This window comes from Pelophylax lessonae, assembly GCF_965119305.1.
Source record: "Pelophylax lessonae genome assembly, chromosome: 8".
NCBI classification, from domain to species: domain Eukaryota; kingdom Metazoa; phylum Chordata; class Amphibia; order Anura; family Ranidae; genus Pelophylax; species Pelophylax lessonae.
Window position 1 is genome coordinate 226,755,355 of NC_138775.1, and position 20,315 is coordinate 226,775,669.

Here is a 20,315-nt window from a genome sequence, read left to right on the forward strand (position 1 = left end):
AGGGGAGGGCACACAATGAAGGCACAGTGAGGAGAGCAGGAGCATGCACACTGGAGGAGGTAGAGGGTGGATACACAGATGTGATGTGTGTCCTCCCTGTCTAAGCTCGTAGTTTCCTGGTCCCTCACACTATACTCACAGTCCCTTAATTGTACCCTATCCTGTAATATTCTGTGCTTGCTGGTGGAACATGCCTTTGTTTTGAGCTTTAGCTTGTTATTAAAATTTTCTGTCTTGCCAGGCAGATTGTCACTTTGTAAATTTCATATAATGCTTTCAAAAAATCTAATAAAAAAAAAAAAAAAAACACGACACATATAAAGAGCATAAAATAGAGAAGCTCAATTTTTGTAAGAACTTATCGTAAAATCCTTTTCTCTGAAGTTCATCGACAAAAGCAGCTCCATCTAGTCAGACTATAGGGTTATGCTCCTCCTATCAATAATAGGCACTAGGCAGGAAAAAGCTTAACCATACCTATGGGGGCTGTCCCTGCAGGCATAACCCCATACACCATGCTATCATCAAACAGTTTAGCTGCATGCAGTGTTTAGAATAGAAAAAACCCCATTCACTCAGAAGTAGAGGGGCGGGTGCTGCGTTTGTCGAACTTCAGAGAAAAGGGTTTTACGGTAAGTTCTTGCAAAAATCCAGTTTTCTCTATCGTTCGACAGACGCACCTCCATCTAGTCAGTCTATAGGGATGTCCCAAAGCAGTATCATTATGAGGGGTGGGAAGACAACGCAAACGGAAACATAACTCCCCAAAAGCTACACTTAGCCAACCAGGCAACATGGAGCTCAACCAGGAACAACTGGAGCTCACCCTGAAAACACAATACACCCTCAAAGAGAAACAAAAAAAAAAAAAGTTCTCTTTAAACTGCAGCCTGCAAAACCTTGCAGCCAAAGGAAGCATCCGAAGATGCCAAAACATCTACTTTGTAGAATTTTGTAAACGTATGCGCAGACGACCAAGTTGCCGCCTTGCAAACTTGCAGTATAGACGCCTGATGGTGAAAAGCCCAAGAGGCACTCAGCGCTCTCGTAGAATGCGCCTTCACCGGGAAAGGATGAACTTGACCCTTCAGTGAATAAGCCTGAAGTACCGTCTGCCCGATACATCTGTATATGGTGGCCGCAGACTTAGTCAATCCCTTACGAGATCCTTCGGTAAGGATAAAAAGAGCGTCTGATTTTCTAAAAGACTCTGGTCTCCAGATAGACCCTGATCGCCCAAACTACATCCAAAGAGTGCAACGCAAATTTGGGCTTAGGGCAGAGTGAAGGCAACACAATGTCTTCATTCAGATGAAAATCAGAAACAACCTTAGGAAGAAATTACTGATTAGGTCGAAGTACCACTTTATCTCTGTGTATCACCAGATAAAGTGAGCGGCAGAGCGCCGCCGCCAGTTCAGATACTCTGCGAGCAGAAGTGATAGCCAGCAAGAAAGCAACCTTCTGGGACAATGAAAGCAGAGAAATCTCCCGAATGTTCTTAAAAGGAGGCTTTTGAACAACAGAGAATACCAGATTGAGGTCCCATGGAGGTAGCAGGGACATTCTCTGAGGAGTCATATGGTGCACTCCTTGTATAAAAGTACGAATCCAAGCATGCGTAGCTAACGGGCACTGGAAATATATAGCCAAAGCCAACACTTGGCCTTTGATAGTGCCCTAAGCCAACTGCTGATCACCTCTTTTCTGCAGAAAGGCCAAGACCCTAGCTATCGAAAACAAGCGAGTGTGCTCCTTCAGTGAGTCACATCATGAAATATACCATTTCCACATAGAAGGATATATCTTCCTAGAAGTCGACTTCCTAGCCTTCAATAGCGTAGGAATCAGAGTCAGAAAGACCTCTCTCTCTCTCTACTCCTGACTTTCAAAAGCCATGCTGTTAAAGCCAGCGACTGTAAAGCAGGATGGAAGATCGGACCTTGAGACAGTAGATCCAAGACCAGCGAGGCCATTCCGGAGCCACCAGAATGACCGGAATCCTTTACACCTCTATCCTGCGCAGAACCCTCGGCAGGAGATTCAAGGAAGGAAAGGCATAAATTAGCCAATACTGACCCCAAGGAGCCACCAGAGCATCTGTGGCATCGGCCAGAGGATCTTGAGACCTGGCTACGAATCTCTGAACCGTCTTGTTGAGGCGAGAAGCAAATAGATCGACCTGGGGAGTCCCCCACCAAACAGACAGGAGATGAAACATCTCCAGGTGCAGGGACCAATCCCATTGATCTAACACCTGACGACTCCGGTAATCCGCTTGCCAGTTCTCCACACACCTGGAATGTGTACAGCAGAGAGCTGGAATAAATTTTTCCTCCTAGGCCAGAATCTTGGCCACCAAGACACTCTTGGTGCCCCCCTGGTGAATGATGTAAGCCACAGCCGTGGTGTTGTCTGATTGAATCTGAACCGAACAATCATGCAGACGAGTCGTTCAATGGCTCAGACAAAGCTTTATTGCTCTGAGCTCCAAAACATTTAAATCGGTAGTTTTGACTTACATCGTCCGGGTACCCTGGGCACAGAGCTTCCCCAGCATCCTGCCCCAGACCGATAGGCTAGTGTCCATAGTCCCCACAGTCCAAAACAACGGGAGGAACGACTTGTCCTGGCATAGTGCTGGAGACAGATTCCACCACAAAAGAGCAGCGCTTTACATGTATATGTAAAGCGCTGCGTAAATTGACAGCGCAATATAAGTACCTGAAATAAATAAATACCTCACTGTTTCCTGAAGACACTGGTCTCCATTCACAAAGCGGTATCTTACTGCACAGAATTTTCAAAGTTTTTTGGCATTCACTAAAAAAACAGTCCAAAACAACGGGAGGAACGACTTGTCCTGGCATAGTGCTGGAGACAGATTCCACCACAAAAGAGCAGACTTTGTGTTGTGGCTTAACCGAAAGAGTCCAAGGACTTTGGATCCTTGTTCCATTTGACAAGAATCTCCCTTTGCAAAGGTGTGGTACGGAACTGAGCAAAAAGAAACGCCTCGAAGGATGATACCATCAGACCCAAGGCCGCATGCAAACTCGGAGAGGACAATTGTTCGCCAACAACAACCGAATCGCCTACTGCAACCTTTGCAGCTTGTTCAGGGGAAGAAACACCTTGGCCAAGGCTGAATCCAGAGTCAAGCCCAGATAATCTAGTCTCAAGACAGGTGTCAGTGCGGATTTCTTGAAATTGATGTTCCAACCGAAATCCTGCCGAGTTCTGACAGTGACTGTCGGATCCCCCCCAACAAGACTGAAGGAGAGTCCGCTCTCAACAGGAGATCGTCTAGGTGCCACAGTACTACAATCACCCGCTGGCGCAGCAATGCCTATACCGGTACTTCGACCTTGGTAAACACTCTGGGAGCTGAGGGGAGACCAAAGGGTAACGCCACAAATTGAGAATACTCCTCTGTGACCGCAAAGCGAAGAAACCACTGGTGTCCAGCGTAAATAGGGATGTGTAGATATGCGTCGTTGATATCTATGGAGGCTAAGAAATCTCCCTGGTGTAGTTACGCCACTACCGTGTGGATGGATTCCATCTGAAACTTCTGTACCCGCACAAAGCAGTTCACAGGGCCTTGAGATCCAGGATAGGACGCACCTTGCCTTCCTTCCTAGGCACAGTAAGGAGATTTGAATAAAACCCTTATAAACGTTCCTGAAAAGGAATCGGTACAACCACTTCTTGCGACAGCAAATCGTGTAGTGCCCCTCACAAGTCACTTAACCGGACTGGGGATAGTCGAAGATTGGAGAAGGAAGAACCGGTCCGACTGGCGAGACCGGAAGTCGATCTCGTACCCAGATCGGATCAGTTTGTGGACCCATTTGTCCTGAATCAAGGAGATCCAGGGTTTCAGGAAGAAACAAAGACGTCCCCTCACCCCAGAATCAGGTGAGGGTGTCCCTTCATGCAGACGAGGACTTGTCTGCAGGTCCAGATTGGCCAGTCTTTGCTTTTCCCGACCATGGCTTCTTGAAACCCCCAGAAGACCTGAATGATTTACCTTTTTCTTGCGACTCGGAGGCGCGAAAAAGACGTTTATGAGCATTAGGAGGAAGGCCCCTGCCTAGGACATGGCGCCTTGCCCTAAGAGGATTGCGAAAGAGGAGTGCTCTCTTAACCCCGTGATCAACTCGTCCAGCGGAGGATCCAAATAGCCTCTCCCCTAAGAAGGGAAGATCAGTTAAGGCCTTTTTAGAAGCCCAGTCCACCGACCAGCGTTTTAGCCACACTATGCACCTAATAGCATTCCCCAAGGCCGACGCCCTGGCCACCAACGGGGCTGAATCCAGGGAAGTATCACACATGAACACCAGGGCTTGAGCCAACTGGTCCAGTAGTTCCAACACCGCAGGAGGGAGTAGTTCAGCTTCCAAGTTACTTTTAAGTAACCTCACCCATTCCGCAGCAGTCTGCGCTACCAAAACATTCACAAAGGTAGTCTTCAATATGCGACCTGCTACCACGTATAAATGACGGGACAAGGATTCCATCCGTCTATCTATGGGGTCCACAAAAGTTGGAGACTCTTCCACCGGTACCAAAGTCGCTTTATTCAACCTAGACACCGGGGATCCACTTTTGGTGGTACAGTCCACGTAGCGGACACTGCCTCCGCAAAGGGGTAACGGCGTGCAAAATGCTTAGGCACCACGAACATGTACTTAATGCATTATTGCATCGCCATTGTTCATCCACAATAGTATGAAACAATTCTGGGCAAGGGAACATCTTGCCCGATTTACGGGATTTGTGGGAACCAAAAGACACTTGCGTACCGATGAGGACAGGTCCTCTTCACCTTCAGAATGCGACGACACTGGCCCCTCAGGGTGGTCTGCGCCAGCAGCGGCCATGTCTATCTCAGAGTTTTTGGGGAGACAATTTACTCACCATACCACGGTAGCAGGTGGGCGCGATTCCGAAACAGATCACCTCCCACCCGGGTTGGGGGTGCTGTCAGCCAAGGGGAAGCTGCGACTCAGGGCGTTCCAGGTCGTGTGCGTCCCAGCGAGATGGTCCACCCGAAGGCTCGTCCCCATCCGTCAGGAGACTGTCGTGGTGAGGCCTAGTTCTGGACTATAACCTGCTCATGCTCACTGGCAAGGCTGGGAGACCTTAAGGATCTAGAATATCCAGTGCGAAACCTCAGCCAGCTGTTGCTTGTAGTTTCTCTGGATCTTGGTCCTCAGAAACTAACTAGTGAAAGAAAAAAAAAAGAAAATCACAAACTAACAAACTTTACCATAATAGCTAAGACCGAAGTCCCAGCAGGAAGCTAGGTCCTATTCCTTAAACTAGGCAGAAAAACAGTTTGATTATAGCAGGGTGTGTGGGGTTATGCCTACAGGGACAGCGCCCACAGGTGTGGTTAAGCTTTTTTCTGCCTAGTGTCTATTCCCGATAGGAGCATAACCCTATAGTATCTGACTGGATGGAGCTGCGTCGGTCGAAGAACGATAGAGAAAAAAAACCTAAATTAAAATTATTTCATGTATCTACTTTTTTTTCTGCAGAAAAGCATCAATTCTCCTTTACACACGTACAAAAGCAGTTTTTAAGATACATTGCAGGTAGCTAATTTCAAAACATAAAACGGGAACTAACCACAGTTCTGCAACTTAGGAAGTCATTTGCTTCAGACAGATTCTATTGTGAGATCAGGGGGTCTGTGATGGCCAACCATATATTGCCGAGATCCTTGTTCTTTTTGCTAAAGATAATTCTTTATGCCTTTGGCTGTATGTTTGGGGTTATTGTCCAACTGTTAAATTAATTTGGAACAAATCAGACATGTTCCTGATGCCATTGCATGATGGATAAGTATGTGCCTGAACCTCTTTGAAAAAGACCAATAATTCTGACCAATTGATTAAAGTAGAACTATAGGCAAAACATTTTTCTTCATTTTGTGTAGAGTAAGTGAGGGTTATAACCCATCCATTTTTTTTGCCTATGTCCTATTGGGGAGATTTCCCTTCACCTCCTGTCCCATAACCAAGCAGGAAATTGCTGCAAATTCAGGGAATTTCTTGGGGACAACGAGATCACCAGAACTAGTGTTCTCATTAGAAGATTTCCCCTTACTTTTCTGGGAACAACCTAAAATTTGGGATTTTCTTTTAGTTACATTTTCAATGATAATGGTAAACCGGACAAATAGCGAGGGATGAATCTCCACAATGGGGACACAGACCACAAAAAAAAAAAAAAAAAAAACTGACAAGGGTTTTAACCCATCTCCACTTTTTTCAAAACAAAAAGAAAGTTTTGCCTTTAGTTATACTTAGTTTATAAATGTAGCCCCACTTGTGGTTAGCACTTTCACCTAGCACCAAGTGAGTCGCTGGTTTGAATCCCAACCACAACACTACCTGCCTGGAGTTTGCATGTTCTCCCTGTGCCTTTGTGGGTTTCCTCCCGGTACTCCGGTTTCCTCCCACACTCCAAAGACATGCTGGTAGGTTAGTTGGATCCTGTATAAAAAAATTGGCCCTACTGTGTATGTATGTATGCGAGTTAGGGACCTTAGATTGTAAGCTCCTTGAGGGCAGGGACTGATGTGAATGTGCAATGTATATGTAAAGCGCTGCGTAAATTGACAGCGCAATATAAGTACCTGAAATAAATAAATACCTCACTGTTTCCTGAAGACACTGGTCTCCATTCACAAAGCGGTATCTTACTGCACAGAATTTTCAAAGTTTTTTGGCATTCACTAAAAAAAATGCTACTAAAATATAGCACAAGTATTTTATGAAGTCATGCAGTATTTTAGAAGTGAAAACATGTGTTAATACAACACCTGCCGGTAGCCAACGCATTTATCAACATAAATAAGCGTTAAGGAGTGGGTGGCTGCCCGCATCCTTACCCACCACTAAACCTAGTATTTAATTAGCGGGCAGCCACTGCATCCTTAACAACTGATGAATCATCAGCTGTCAGCGGGGTTCTGGTATTGATTTTGAAGGCAATCCTCACGCGAAAAGGAGAAAAAAATGGCGTAGGCCCCCCCCCCCCAAAATGCAGCATGCCCCTGGCCGACAATGTCACAAGGGAAGGGGGGGCTGTCCCCCGCCCCTTATTTATGGACTGTCAGACAGCAGGAGCCTTTGGCATGATCAGACTTTTTTTTTCAGGTCGGGGGTGGTGGCAGGCATCATGATTAATTATGGATTTACAGCGGGGGACATAATTGGATTTTTGTCTTTCTCTGAAGTTCATTGACGGACACAGTCTCTGTTCTTCATAACAGTAGGGTTATACTGCCCCCTACAGGAGTAAGACACTAGTCAGAAAAAAAAAGTTCTGGCTACACCTATGGGCAGTCCCAGGGGGTATATCCCTTCTCTCCGCTATAGGATGTCAGTTTTGTAACAAAGCAGTGTCAGAGAAAACCATACCAACCCAACTCAAAATAGAGGGGCGGGTACTGCGCCCGTCAATGAACTTCAAAGAAAAGGATTTTACGGCAAGACAAACTCTAATTTTTCTCTATCGTTCATTGATGGACGCAGTCTCTGTTCTTCATAACAGTAGGGATGTCCCAAAGCAGTGCCATAAACCATGAGGGGTGGGAACAGCAGAAAAAAAAATTCCCCAAGGCTAAACCACAGTCAACCAGGCAACATAGGACTCATAAGAACAACAAGATGAGACCCACCTGAAAACATTAAACACCCTCTAGGGAGACTAAAACACCCTTAAATGGCAGCTTGCAAAACTTTGTGGCCAAAGGAGGCATCTGTAGATGGCAGCACATCCACCTTATAAAACTTCGTGAAGATATGTACAGACGATCAGGTAGGAGCCTTGCAAACCTGAACCACAGATGCCTGATGGTGTAAAGCCCAGGAAGCACTAAGCGACCGAGTAGAATGCGCCTTAACATGGAAAGGAGGAACCTGACCCCTATTTTAATAAGCCTGCACAATCGTCCGTTTGATCCATCTGGAAATAGCCGCAGCAGACACAGGCAGCCCTTTCTTTGGACCATCCGTAAGCACAAAGAGCGAATCTGACTTCAGAAAAGACTCAGTCGCCAAGTACACCCCGATTGCCCGAACCACATCCAAAGTATGCAGTGCAAATTCCTTAGGATGTTTAGGCTTAGGACACAAGGAGGGTAACACAATGTCCTCATTTAAGTGGAAACTGGAAACCTTCAGAAGGATGGACGGATCCGGACGAAGCACCACTTTATCCCTGTAAACCACCAGATAGGGAGAACAGGACAACAGCGCCAGTTCCATCACCCTGCACACACAAGTAATAGCCACCAGGAAGGCCACCTTCTAAGATAAGATAAGCAGGGGAATCTCCCAAATAATTTCAAAGGGAGGTTTCTGGAGAACCGACAGCACTAAATTAAGATCCCAAGGTGGCAATGGAGGTTACACCGGAGAAGCCAAGTGTTGCATCCCTTGGATAAAGCTACGCACCAGGGAATGGGAGGCTAATGCCCTCTGGAAGAAAATTGCCAAGGCTGAAATCTGACCCTTGATAGTACTCAAGGTCAATTTTGACCAACTCCCCGTTGAAGGAAAGCCAAGATCCGAGCCACAGAGTAAGAGCGAGAGGGAACCCCAGAGACTCACACCATGCAATATACGACTTCCATACGATGATAGATCTTTCTAGAAGTCACTTTTCTCAATTTAAGCAGAGTGGGAATCACTGAAGCAGACAATCCTCTGTCCTTCAGCACCTGGTTTTCAACAGCCAAGCTGTCAAAGCCAGCGACTGTAAAGCAGGATGGAAGATTGGTCCTTGAGACCGCAGATCATCCCTGAGAGGAAGTCTCAAAGGAACGTCTGCGACTAGCCTGACCAAGTCAACGTACCAAGCTCAGCGAGGCCAGTCCGGAGTCACAAGGATGACCAGAATCCCTTCCGCCTCGATCCTGCAAAGAAGTTTTGGCAGCAACTTGAGTGGAGGAAAGGCATACATCAGCGGATACTGACCCCCACTGAGCCACCAGCACGTCTGTGCAGAGGGTCTCGAGAGCGGACCACAAACCCCTGCACTTTCCTGTTGAATCGAGAAGTCAACAGATCTACTTCTGGAGTGAGCCAATAAAGGCACAGCTGCTAGAGACCATTCCCCTGGAGCCAAGGTCTGCCGACTGAGGTAATCCGCCTGCCAATTTTCCATTGAACATGTGAACGGCGGAGAGAACCGGAAAAAAATTGCCCCCCCCCCCCACCAAAGGAGGCCTGCCACCTCCAAGCCTGCAAGGACACTTCTGGTGCCCTTTGGTGATTGATATAAGTCACGGCATTGGCTTTGTCCGATTGAATGCTCACTGAACAGCACTGAATGTACTCTGTCCAGTGGACTAGGCAAAGCCTGATCGCTCTCAACTTCAGAAAATTGATCGGTAATATGGATTCTTCCAGGGATCAAACACCTTGAGCAGAAATCTTGCAGAGAACACCTCCCCACCCAGACTGACTGGCATCAGTGGTGATCACTGTCCAAATATATGGGGAGGAAGAATTTTCCTTGTTTGAGCGTCGGGGACCAAAGACACCATAACAGGAACCCCCTGGTCACATGGCTCAGTTGGATCTGGTTGTCCAGGGAACTTGGATCTTTGTTCCATTTGAGAAGGATTTCCTTCTGGAGGATTCTCGTTTGAAATTGAGCGAAAGGTACTGCCTCAAAAGGACGACACCATCAGTCCCAGAACTCTCATACAAGTCCGAAGGGACAACCATTTGCTGGACAGCAATAGCTGAATCGCAGTCCAGAGTTTTGGAAGTGTGTCCGGAGGAAGAAACACCCTGGCTGAGGACGAGTCCAAAGTCAGACCCAGATAATCCAGTCTCATGGAAGGAACCAGGGGCGCTTCTGAAGGTTCAGAATCCACCGAGCTCCTCCAGAGTTCTTGTGATGACCTCTAAGTTTGTCACCAGTGGGAGACTCCGCACGAAGAAGCAGATCATCCAGGTAATCCAGGACCGATATCCCCGTGGCATAACAACGCCAGGACCGGAGCCTTTGTGAAGACCCGAGGAGCCGAGGCGAGACCAAAGCATAATGTCACAAACTAACAGTGATCCTTTCCCACGGCAAAACGTAGAAACCGTTGATGTCTTGGACATACTGGGATGTGAAGGTAGGCATCTTTGATGTCTTTGGAGGCCAGGAAATCCCCCTGATGTAGGGAAGCCACCACCGTGCGAATGGATTCCATTTTAAATTTCTGAACTCGCACTAAGCAATTCAGTGCCTTTAGGTCCAGGGTTGGACACACCTTCCCTTCCTTCCTGGGGGCCGTAAACAGGTTTGAGTAAAAGCCCTGAAAACGTTTCGAAGACGAACCAGAACTATTACTCCTTGTTGTAACAGGTCCTGTACCGCCCTAAAAAGAGCCCATAAGCGATCCGGGGACAACCGCACATTGGAAGGTAAGAACCTTACCAGAGGCATAGATCGAAACTTGATCTTGTAACCGTACCAAATGACCTTGTGAACCCACTAGTCTTGTATCCGGGATAGCCACAGGTCTGGAAAGATGTCCCCCACCCCAGATACGGGTGAGGACGCACCTTCAGGCCAAAGGGGCCTTATCTGCTGGTCTGGAAAACCCCAACTTCTGTTTTCCAGACCAAGGTCGATTGGAGCCCCACAAGGGGGCCTTGAAAGACTTAGAACCCCTATTAATTGACCCTGAGGGACGAAAAACATTTTGTGTTGAAAAGGAGGGACCCCGTCTATGACTAGGGTCCTTACCCTTGTTAGCTTGTGAAAGAAAGGTACTCCTACCCCCTTCCTGTAAGACCTTTGATAATGTCATCAAGAGGAGCCCCAAACCGGCGATCACCTTGAAAAGGTGGATCAGACAAGGCCTTCTTTGAGATTTGATCTGCAGACCAGCATTATAACCAAAGTATACGCCGGATGACCACGGCCGAAACCGACAGTCGGGCCAATAGTGGAGCCGCATCCAGCGAGGCATCGCAAAGAAATTGCAGCCCCTGAATCATCTGGTCTGCCAGCTCCGCAAAGGGAAGTTGTACCCCCTCCAGGTCACAGAGTAGTAACTTAGCCCAGTCAGTCAAAGTTTGTGACACAAGGGCAATAGTAAAAACCTGTCTGAGCCCAGACCCCACCAGGGCCACAGATTCCGCCTTTCTATCCGCCGGATCCTTAAAGGATGGGGAATCCTCCATTCGAATCATGGTAGCTTTATTCAGTCTGGAGACCGGCAAAGTCCACTTTTTAATAAGAGGCTCTTCAAAGGGGTAGCGCCCAGCAATCTGCTTCAGGACCCCAGGGGGGCGCTTGGGGCGGTCCCACTCTTTTTTGACCATATTGTCAAAATACCTGGAAAAAAGGGAAAAACCTTTGCCGCACCGGATGGCTTGTGAGTGCCTCCATTTTTAGGATCTCACGCACAGAAACAACCAGTGTGTCCACCAGCGCCTTTTCTTGCGCGGTGGCGGAGGGAGAAGTGTCATCTTAACTATAAGAGGAGACCGGGCGCGAGGTAGTAGTCCCGGCAGGGAGACCCACGTCTGCGGCAACTGATTTAGAATCTGACACATCAGAAGAGGCAGGGGTGGGCAGGGGGCGTTTTTTATCAATTCGCCCCTTAAAGGCCACCTTCACCCGAGACACAAAGGATTCCAAGACCGCTGACAGTGCATCTATGGATGGCTGGGATCCAGAGGGCCCTGCGGCCTCCGAGAGAGGGTCAGGTGGGGAAACGTGTTCCACAGAGTCCATGTCGCAGCAGGGGAACTACGTAGAAGAATTAAAAAAAAAAAAAAACACACTTTTTTTTTTAAACGTCCCACCGCGCAATAGCGCCCCCAAAAGGTCAGGCACAAGCACTGAAGACCAACAGCGCAGACAAAGACCCCCCCCCCCCCCCACACCAGAGATGCACCAGGAAGGCCCAGGATGTCTGTACAGCATGTGTCTGCAGTGATACGAGATCAGGAGGAAACCTAAGTGTCAGCACTTGGTAAAAAGGAGGAGCTCCACCGCTAAAAAAAACGCCTCTAGTGTCTCCAAAAACATGGCCGCCACTGAAAGGGGGGGCGCGTGACAGGACAGAGGTGAAACCCGGGGGTCCGACCGTCCTAAGGAGGGGCCCGCGTCCACCCCAAAACCCGCCAAGGGAGAGGGGGAACAATTACTCACAATACCTGGAACAGGCAGGCGCCATCTCCTGACAGAACCCCTCTCTACCATGGGAGGCTGTCGGCCAATAGGAATGCTGCGACTCGAGCCTAGACCCAGTTTAACTGGCAGGGCCAGTACCCATCCACTGGGACTATATCGTGGGCAACCTAGTGTGGAGCTGGGCTCTGCGTGCGCTTGCTGGCTGGGGTGACCACTGGATCAATATATCCAGCCCTTTTCTTAATAAAAGCTTTAGGTGGCAGAGTGTCGTCCCCTCCCTTTCCTAACCTGCCAGGCTGCATGCTCAGATAAGAATCTGGACTGGATTTGGAGCGGACCCCAGGCCATTTAAATTTTGACGTGAGGGTTTTCTTCAAAATACATACCAGTTCCTATGGATTTGGGGACTCAAAGCTGTTTTTTTCCTAAATTTTTAATTGCCGCCAATTGACTCATTGGCTGTTAAGGATGTGGTGGTCACCTGTTCCTTAACAACCAGGTTGTTTACCTGCCAGTCCCTTAAATATTGCATGTCGTGACTACTAATTTACCGCATGCAATTATTTTTGATTTTTTTTTGTGACTTTCACTCCTGTTTTATGCAGTATCTACTAACGATTTTACTTTATGCTGTAAATACCGCATAAAGTAGTCGATAATTGACATTTTCAGGATAGCATACGGTATTTGGTAAAACACCTACATACTGCATGCGATCTGGTTCTGGTAATGGAGCCCACTGATCCTTATACTGCTCTGAAGGCATTTGTTGAACTGCCTTCTGTGTTACTGCAAAGTAATTCAAATTTGATATCATTCCAAAGCACCTCCTGCCATTTTTCTGATTGTCTTCATACATAGATGAGTCACTATTTTTATTTTATTTTTTTTACACCAGGGAGGTGGCTTTTTAGACACTTCTGTGAACACCACTTCTAAAAAAAACTTTTCCCGACTATAAATTGGTGTTCAAGAGTCTCACTGATTTATGCCATGTGTGAGATGATGGTGCCACTTGACGCCTTCCACTTGTCAAGGGAAGTCAGCTTGATGCATCTCTTATCTGATGAACCAAACTTCCTTGGTGACCATTGCATTTTCAGCCCTCAACATTGCTGGTTTCTTTGTGTTTCTGCACAAGAGCTTGGGCAGCAAATCTGGAACCACAAATCTTCCATGAAATGTATGCCTTGAGAGACATTACTGATGATTACTTTGTCTTGTTGCTCTGCCTAATCCTGCCACTGTGTATTTTACAAATTTCAAGAGGGTATGCTAGTTAAAATGGTAGCAATGCAGTTTACTAACAAGGCACTGGGAGTTAACAAGCAACAGTGTAAAATGAAAGCGAAAAGATTCATACCATGGAATCATCGCTTTTTAACCAGGCCAATACAGGTAGCAAATTTGTAGGAAAATGGCCACTGTGTTTAGTAATAAAAGGGTACAGTGTACTGAAAGTTATTACAGGGGAAATATGGATAGAAATAATCTCCACATTGTGGAGTAGAACCACAGGCAGCTAATAAGGGGGGGGGGGGGTGGATTGGGGAAAAAATGTCCCAATTAAAATCCAGTCACAGGATAGGAAGGTGAAGGAGCATTGAAAAGAGAAAGCTGGGGAATACAGAAAAGAAAAAGGACAGATAAATGAGAAGGAGGTAGGGGGAGAAACTGGTAGAAAGTAAACTGATTAGGGATGGGGGTATTTCGGAAAGGGGTGGGGACGGGGGTGAGAGGTGAGGACAATGAAACCTATGGGGTCCGTTAAGGCACACAGACTCTCTATTGGAGAATAAATTAGAGTGAAAGGAGGAAGCGGTCCAAGTTCACGTGGCTATTATATTTAAGCCACGGAAACCATAATTTTGAGAAATATGAAAGTATTGCAGTAAGTTTCACATGCATCATGATGTCCATAATCCTTTGTTTTACTTCCACAAAATTAACGGTTAGTTGTTTCTAAGCTTTAGCCAAACAAACAAAACTATCCCAGGGATCCTTTGTCAGGTTGCAGTTCAAGGCTGACCTAATCATGTTATAAACACAAGATCCAGAATCAATAGTCTTAGGACAACGCCACCAGATACGTCAAAATGCTGGACTCCAAACAACATTGATAACAGACTAAGGAGGCACCTGGGACAAATTTGGCAATTAGGAGTCATGTATCAATGAGAGAGCACTTTATAGGATTTCTCATGAGCCACTATATTAGGTAATCATTTCGCTAGTGATCCAGATCTTACTCTATTTTGCTTGGTCCAAAGTTTCCCATGGTCTCTTTACCATTTGCCCATATAATGGAGTATTGACGAGCCTTCAAAAGCAGTGAGGGCTGTGTATAGGACAGAGACAAGACTCGTAGAATGAGCATTTTTTTAAACAGCGATTTTCAAAAGGCTTAATTGTGTATTTTTAACCTACATGTCATTTTGTTGCTCATTATCACCAGTTTGGTATTTATTCATGTTCTCGATTGTATGCCTGCAAAATCCTTGAAGCAAAACTAAACCCATTAATTTTAAGGTTTCCAAAAACACTTGCATTCCAGGCGTCCTGTGAATGATAACTGTCAAGAGTTGTTTGTGCTCTCAACCAATCTGTCGAGCCATCAAATGGTTGATGTCATAACAGATCACGTGTGCAGCACCATGGCAACTGTAAATCAAGCAGAGGCCCAAGATTGCAATGTCCATTGCTGTAAAGGATATGAGTGTTCCACTTTAACTGTGTGCAAGTGTACCTGGCAGAATTAAAGGATAAGTCCAGGCAAAACCTAACTAAAGCTAAACCTATTCTCTGCCACATTCTAAACCTAATCTATCTAACCCTGCAATACAAAAAAAAAAAAAAAAAATGGCTGTACTTACCGTTTCTGCACCCGGTCCGGTCTCCAGCGACAGAAGCTGTGTGCAGGAGAGGACCAACAATGGCTGTGAAATTAATGGTAGGTGACGTCACCCATAGACTTACTATGGGGCTACAGTTGTCGGGTGCCTCTCCTGAACCCACCTCCACGCTGAAGCCGCTGCTGACAGCTCAGTGTGGGACCATGCATGATCGGCTGCAAAAAATAGGTAAGTACAGCTCTACAGAGTTATATAGATTAGGTTAAGAATGTGGCACACAGCAGGTTTAGCATTAGCTAGGTTTTGCCAGGACTTATCCATTAATGCTTGTTTAATGACAAATAATGGACACATCATATATTGATCTGATTAAGAGCCGGTTCAACACTGAGGCGACACGACTTCGGGGGGCGACCTGTGAAGTCGCGTGCACCGCGACTTCGGCGCGACTTGCAAGGACTTCACATAATGGAAGTCTATGCAAGTCGCTCCAAGGTCGCCCCCAAAGTAGTACAGGACCCTTTTTCTAAGTCGGAGCGACTTGTGTCGCTCTTATTAGAACGGGTCCTGTACTACTCAATGGGCCACGACCGACCGCGACTTGTCAGGCTGACAAGTCGCCTGACAAGTCGCGGCAGTGTGAATGGGCTCTTAGGGTTCTTTCTGCTTATGCACTTTGTAGGCTGCTAATCTATAAACTATTTATTTCAATATTTTGAAATAATCTTTGCTTTAGTAGTAAAGCACAAACATGGTGTAGAGACGCAAAGCAGTAAGCAGTGACCAAACATTCAAACAGCTAATGTGGCTTCCCTATTCACTTAATACTGGGTTTTTAACGTGTTAACATTCTGTATGGAATAGAAATATTTCCAGAATACCTTTTTCCTAACTGTGGTTAGAAGTTAATCACATTAAATCATGCTGTTTACCTCGGAAACATTAGCAGTGAGAGCAGCATTGCTCGACTGTCCGTTCATTAGGTCCATTCTTCCAGCACCATTAGTGCTTGCTCCCTCCTCAAAGTGAGCGTGGAATGTTGATCATCTCATCTCCACGGACGCAGGAGCATCATTATCATCATCACCCTGCAAAGAAAACACATGGGAGGAAAAAAATTCAGTTAACACTCATCTATGACTTTAGACTAAAGCAGTATGAAGTACAACAGTTAGCTTTTAAGTTATAGCAGTTTAGAACACTCATTTTACTCCTTTGCTGTGCCACATGTTTAGAATTCATAAAGAACCCCGTAGGCGGCTCTCCTGTCTTTTACTGGTGCTCTGAGACACTTCAATCAGCATACGTGATTAATTTTGTACACCGGCATTTAAATAAAAATTTAGTGACAGAATTCCAATCCATGATTTTCTGAAGCATAAGAATCAATAAAGCACAATCAGATACTATTTAAATGATTGTAAAGCTTCACTTTTATCTTCTAAAACATTTTAAACACAACTTCTCCATGCAAGGATTTTGCACATAGTGGACCCTAAACCGACTCTTCTGTGAGCCCCTGACAGCGCTCTTGGCTCCTCCTCTTCTTGATTTGCCACCATAGGAAATAGCTTCCTATGGTTGCACCTGCAGGCTCGCTGCACACCTGGATTGTGTGCATCTATTCACACACACCATGTGTCTCAGACCCGCCCCCAAGGATCTGATTGAGATCAGCAGGAGCCAATGACTCAAGCTGCTCTCACTGAGGTCTGGTGACAGGAAAGGAGAGCAGTGCTGCTGCACTCGGGCACAGTGCTGGATCGAGAAAGGACTAAAGTATTTAGGGAGATGAGGGTGGCAATATAACCAATGGGACCTTGTTCATTTTAATGTAGGGGATGCATTAAGGTAAGAAAAAAATATGTTGCCTTTAGAATCACTTAAAGCAGTTCGCACAGGCTGTGAATGTCATTACAAATAAATCGTCCCCATGCCCAAACTTAAAATCTCTGCTGAAATTAATAAAGTTTCATATTTTAAATAACCTGTGTACATTTTGGCTGAATTTTCACAATGCTCTGTAAAATGCCTGTCACTGTTTTCAGTATGTCCCATTTACACTGCAATACAGGCGGCATTTTATCGCAGTGTACTGTACAAAACTGCATGGAAATGTACAGCATGAATGAGTGTACTTTTGTACAGCGGACAGCTGCTAGAGAGGTTAAGCGCTACGATGCTATCCGTTGTAATGTGAATTTACCCTTAAAGGAGTAGTACAGCCAAAGCACGTTTGGCTGTACGTCTCCTGTGGATCACAGGAGTGTAGTTCATTCTGAAGCTGAAGCCCACCCTTGGTTGACGTCACAGAGCGGGTCCAGGTCCAAGTCGAGTTAAAGTCAGACCAAAGTAGAGCAGGGACTACTGTGAAGTCGCATAGATATGAATGGTACTCATTGGAAATCATGGAGTACAACTTGTCATGTGACTTTGCAGTTCCAAGTCGCACAAGTGTGAAGGGGGCCCTAATGTACACATGTAAACAAAGGTTAATCCAAATCTTGTACATGCACAGCCAGGGATCTGGGGCTGTTTGGGCTCACATATTGTTCTAGGATTATTAAATGTAATGCCTACTGGATGTGGATATCCTCCTGAATATGGGAGGTCAGTATTCCAGGGGGCATTCCTTTCCACCATTCATAGAACGATATGTAAACAGACATGATGCCAGATGCTTTGTGAAACATCTGGCGCATCATTATAGGGAAGGAGGGGTGGATTGGGCTGCCAGAAACAGAAAAAAGAACCATCGCAGGAAGATGGCGGCATGGGACTTGGTGTAGGAAAGCAGTGTCAAAGAAAAGGAAAATTCTGAATCTGCTGGGCTTGCAAGTACATTAATCCATTATAACAAGGCACCAAAAAGGTTAAGTGAGAAAGACTTTTTTTTTTTTTTTTATTGGAAGGGTAAAGTTGTCCCTTAAAGTATATGTACTCCTAAACTAACCCCTTCTTTTTTCTTCAGCCCATCAGGATTTCCTTAATATAACAGTTCACAGTAAAGAAAAGAAATTATAATATATATATATATATATATATATATATATATATATATATATATATATATATATATATATATATATTACAGGGCTCGACAATTCCCGGGCGCCAGGTCGCATTGGCGACTAGAAACCGAGTCCGGGCGCCTAGGATTTCAGCATCTGCTGCCGCTCTGATGCAGAGATTTGAAATCCCTGCGGCTCCTATCCATAATTCTCTGTGTACTTACAAGAGGCATTTTAATTGGTCAGCACCGTCACATGGACGGCGCTAACCAATCAGAACCGGCTGCCTCTTCTCCACTTTCAGCACATCCATAGGACGCACTGCTCGACTCTGTCAGCCCTCCTCGTTGCGGTCACCCAGCACACATCCATCTGACATCAGGTAAGAGTGCTGGGTACGCGGCTGAGCGGTGTGTGAGCAGGGCCGGACTTGGGGCCACTATGGGCTGCTGCAGCCAGGGCCGCTCGGTACAAGGGGAGGGCGGATCATTTTATTGTAGAAAGGGGGGGGGGGGCGCAGAGCAGGTGAAGTGCTGACAGTGTGTTAACTATTTTCTGGGCAACAAGTGACTTCCGCCAGGCGCCGGTCGCGCTACAACACTGCAGAGCCATAAGGAGGATGTGCCGAGTGCACTCCTGCACTCGGCACAAGCCTAGGACCCGTTCTTCACTTCGCTGTCAGGCAGAGCCACAGGGTAATCTCCGCCTGACAGACGCTTACGAGTCCCGGCAAGGCGCGACGTCACCGGGAGGCGGGATCGGAGAGGACCATAGAGAGCCGCCGGGAAGGAATCATCCAGCCAGCCAGTGCATCCGAAAAGTAAGCAGATTCAATACAGTTGAATTGGCATACTCTGGGTGGTGGTGGGGGCAGAGGTTATATAATTACCAATGGTAATATGCAGCATGAGGGGGTTAATGTATTGCCACTGGTCACTAATGCATTAGTGACCAGTGTCAGAAAATGAACCCCTTTGTGCTGCATTAGTGGCATTAGTATCAGTGTTCATTAGTATCAGTGTTCATTAGTATCAGTGTTCATTAGTATCAGTGTTCATTAGTATCAGTGTTCATTAGTATCAGTGTTCATTTATGCTGCAGCATGTAGGGGTTTATAAACACTACCACTAATGCAGCACAAAGGGGTTAATTTTCTGACACTGGTCACTAATGCATTAGTGACCAGTGGCAATACATTAACCCCCTTCATGCTGCATTTTACAAAGTCCGCCCTGTGTGTGAGGTGGGGAAATGGTGCACCTGGTCATGGCTCTGCACTGAATTTCATGTGTCAGCCGCTCCCCATCCCACTGCTCCAGCCTGCCTGTGCTTCACTGCATCCTCAGCCCCTGGGGGAGGTGGGAATGCAGACTGAGCCCATCCTGCCATGGCTAAGGGAAGGGAACCACCTACAATTAGTTGGGGGGCACAGTTTACCTCTTATTGGCCAGGTGTGGGAGCCCTCCCCCATAGACATGTGTGTGGGGGAGCAGAGCAGGCCATTTTCTGAGTGTATAGGAGGAAGGTGGAGGTGGGGGAGTGTCACACGTCTGGAGAATTCTTCTGTACACACCATAGAGCTGTACGTATACACATCTGCCTGAGACATTCACTCTCTCCCACTCCCCTCTCTTTCCTTCTCTCTCTCACCCCCCCCCCCCCCCTCCCCTTCTTTCCATTTCTTTGCCTTTTTCTTTATTTTTTTTTTCTGGGCGTGGGGCAGCTTTTTTTAAAAAAAACTGGCTCCTAACTTTTTCAGCTGGCTCCTAGATTCAAAGAAAATTTGTCAACCCCTGTGTATATATATGTATATATATATATATATATATATATATATATATATATATATATATATTCCTGTTTTTTTTTTTTTTGTCCAAAAAAACTTTATATACAAAACTAAAATAATGCAATACTCAAGCTATTAAAAAAAAAAAAAAAAAAAAAAAAAAACCACAATTACCCCCCCATAGCCCCTCTCCACTCTAGTTTTTTTTATTTAACAAAATTATGGGACAGCTGCAGTGTCCCTTCCTGGTTTGCTCAGCTAAAGGGTGGCAGCAGGCGTCCTGTGATGGAATACTGTGGGGTTGATTTACTAAAACTGGAGAGTGCAAAATCTGGTGCAGCTCTGCAGAGAAACCAATCAGCTTCCATATATTTATTTTTTTTTTTTAAGTTTAATTGAGGAAGTGGATTGGTTTCTACGCAGAGTTGCAAAAGATTTTGCACCCTCCAGTTTAGTAAATCAGCCACTGTGCGTTCCAACACCAGGCATGTTCTG

General features: G+C 46.1%; 1 protein-coding gene across 4 annotated transcripts in view; it reads right to left on the bottom strand.

Moving 5' to 3' along the window:
• Window positions 1-16,099, bottom strand: part of RALGPS2 (Ral GEF with PH domain and SH3 binding motif 2) — a 360,414-nt gene extending 344,315 nt beyond the window's left edge. For all 4 annotated transcript variants that reach the window (XM_082265240.1, XM_082265239.1, XM_082265238.1 and 1 more), the window contains exon 1: window positions 15,953-16,099. In XM_082265240.1, coding sequence (XP_082121366.1) covers window positions 15,953-16,009 — 57 coding nt within the window. In that variant the 5' untranslated portion in view covers window positions 16,010-16,099. The remainder of the gene's footprint in view (window positions 1-15,952) is intronic.
• Between the last annotated feature and the right edge of the window lie 4,216 nt (window positions 16,100-20,315).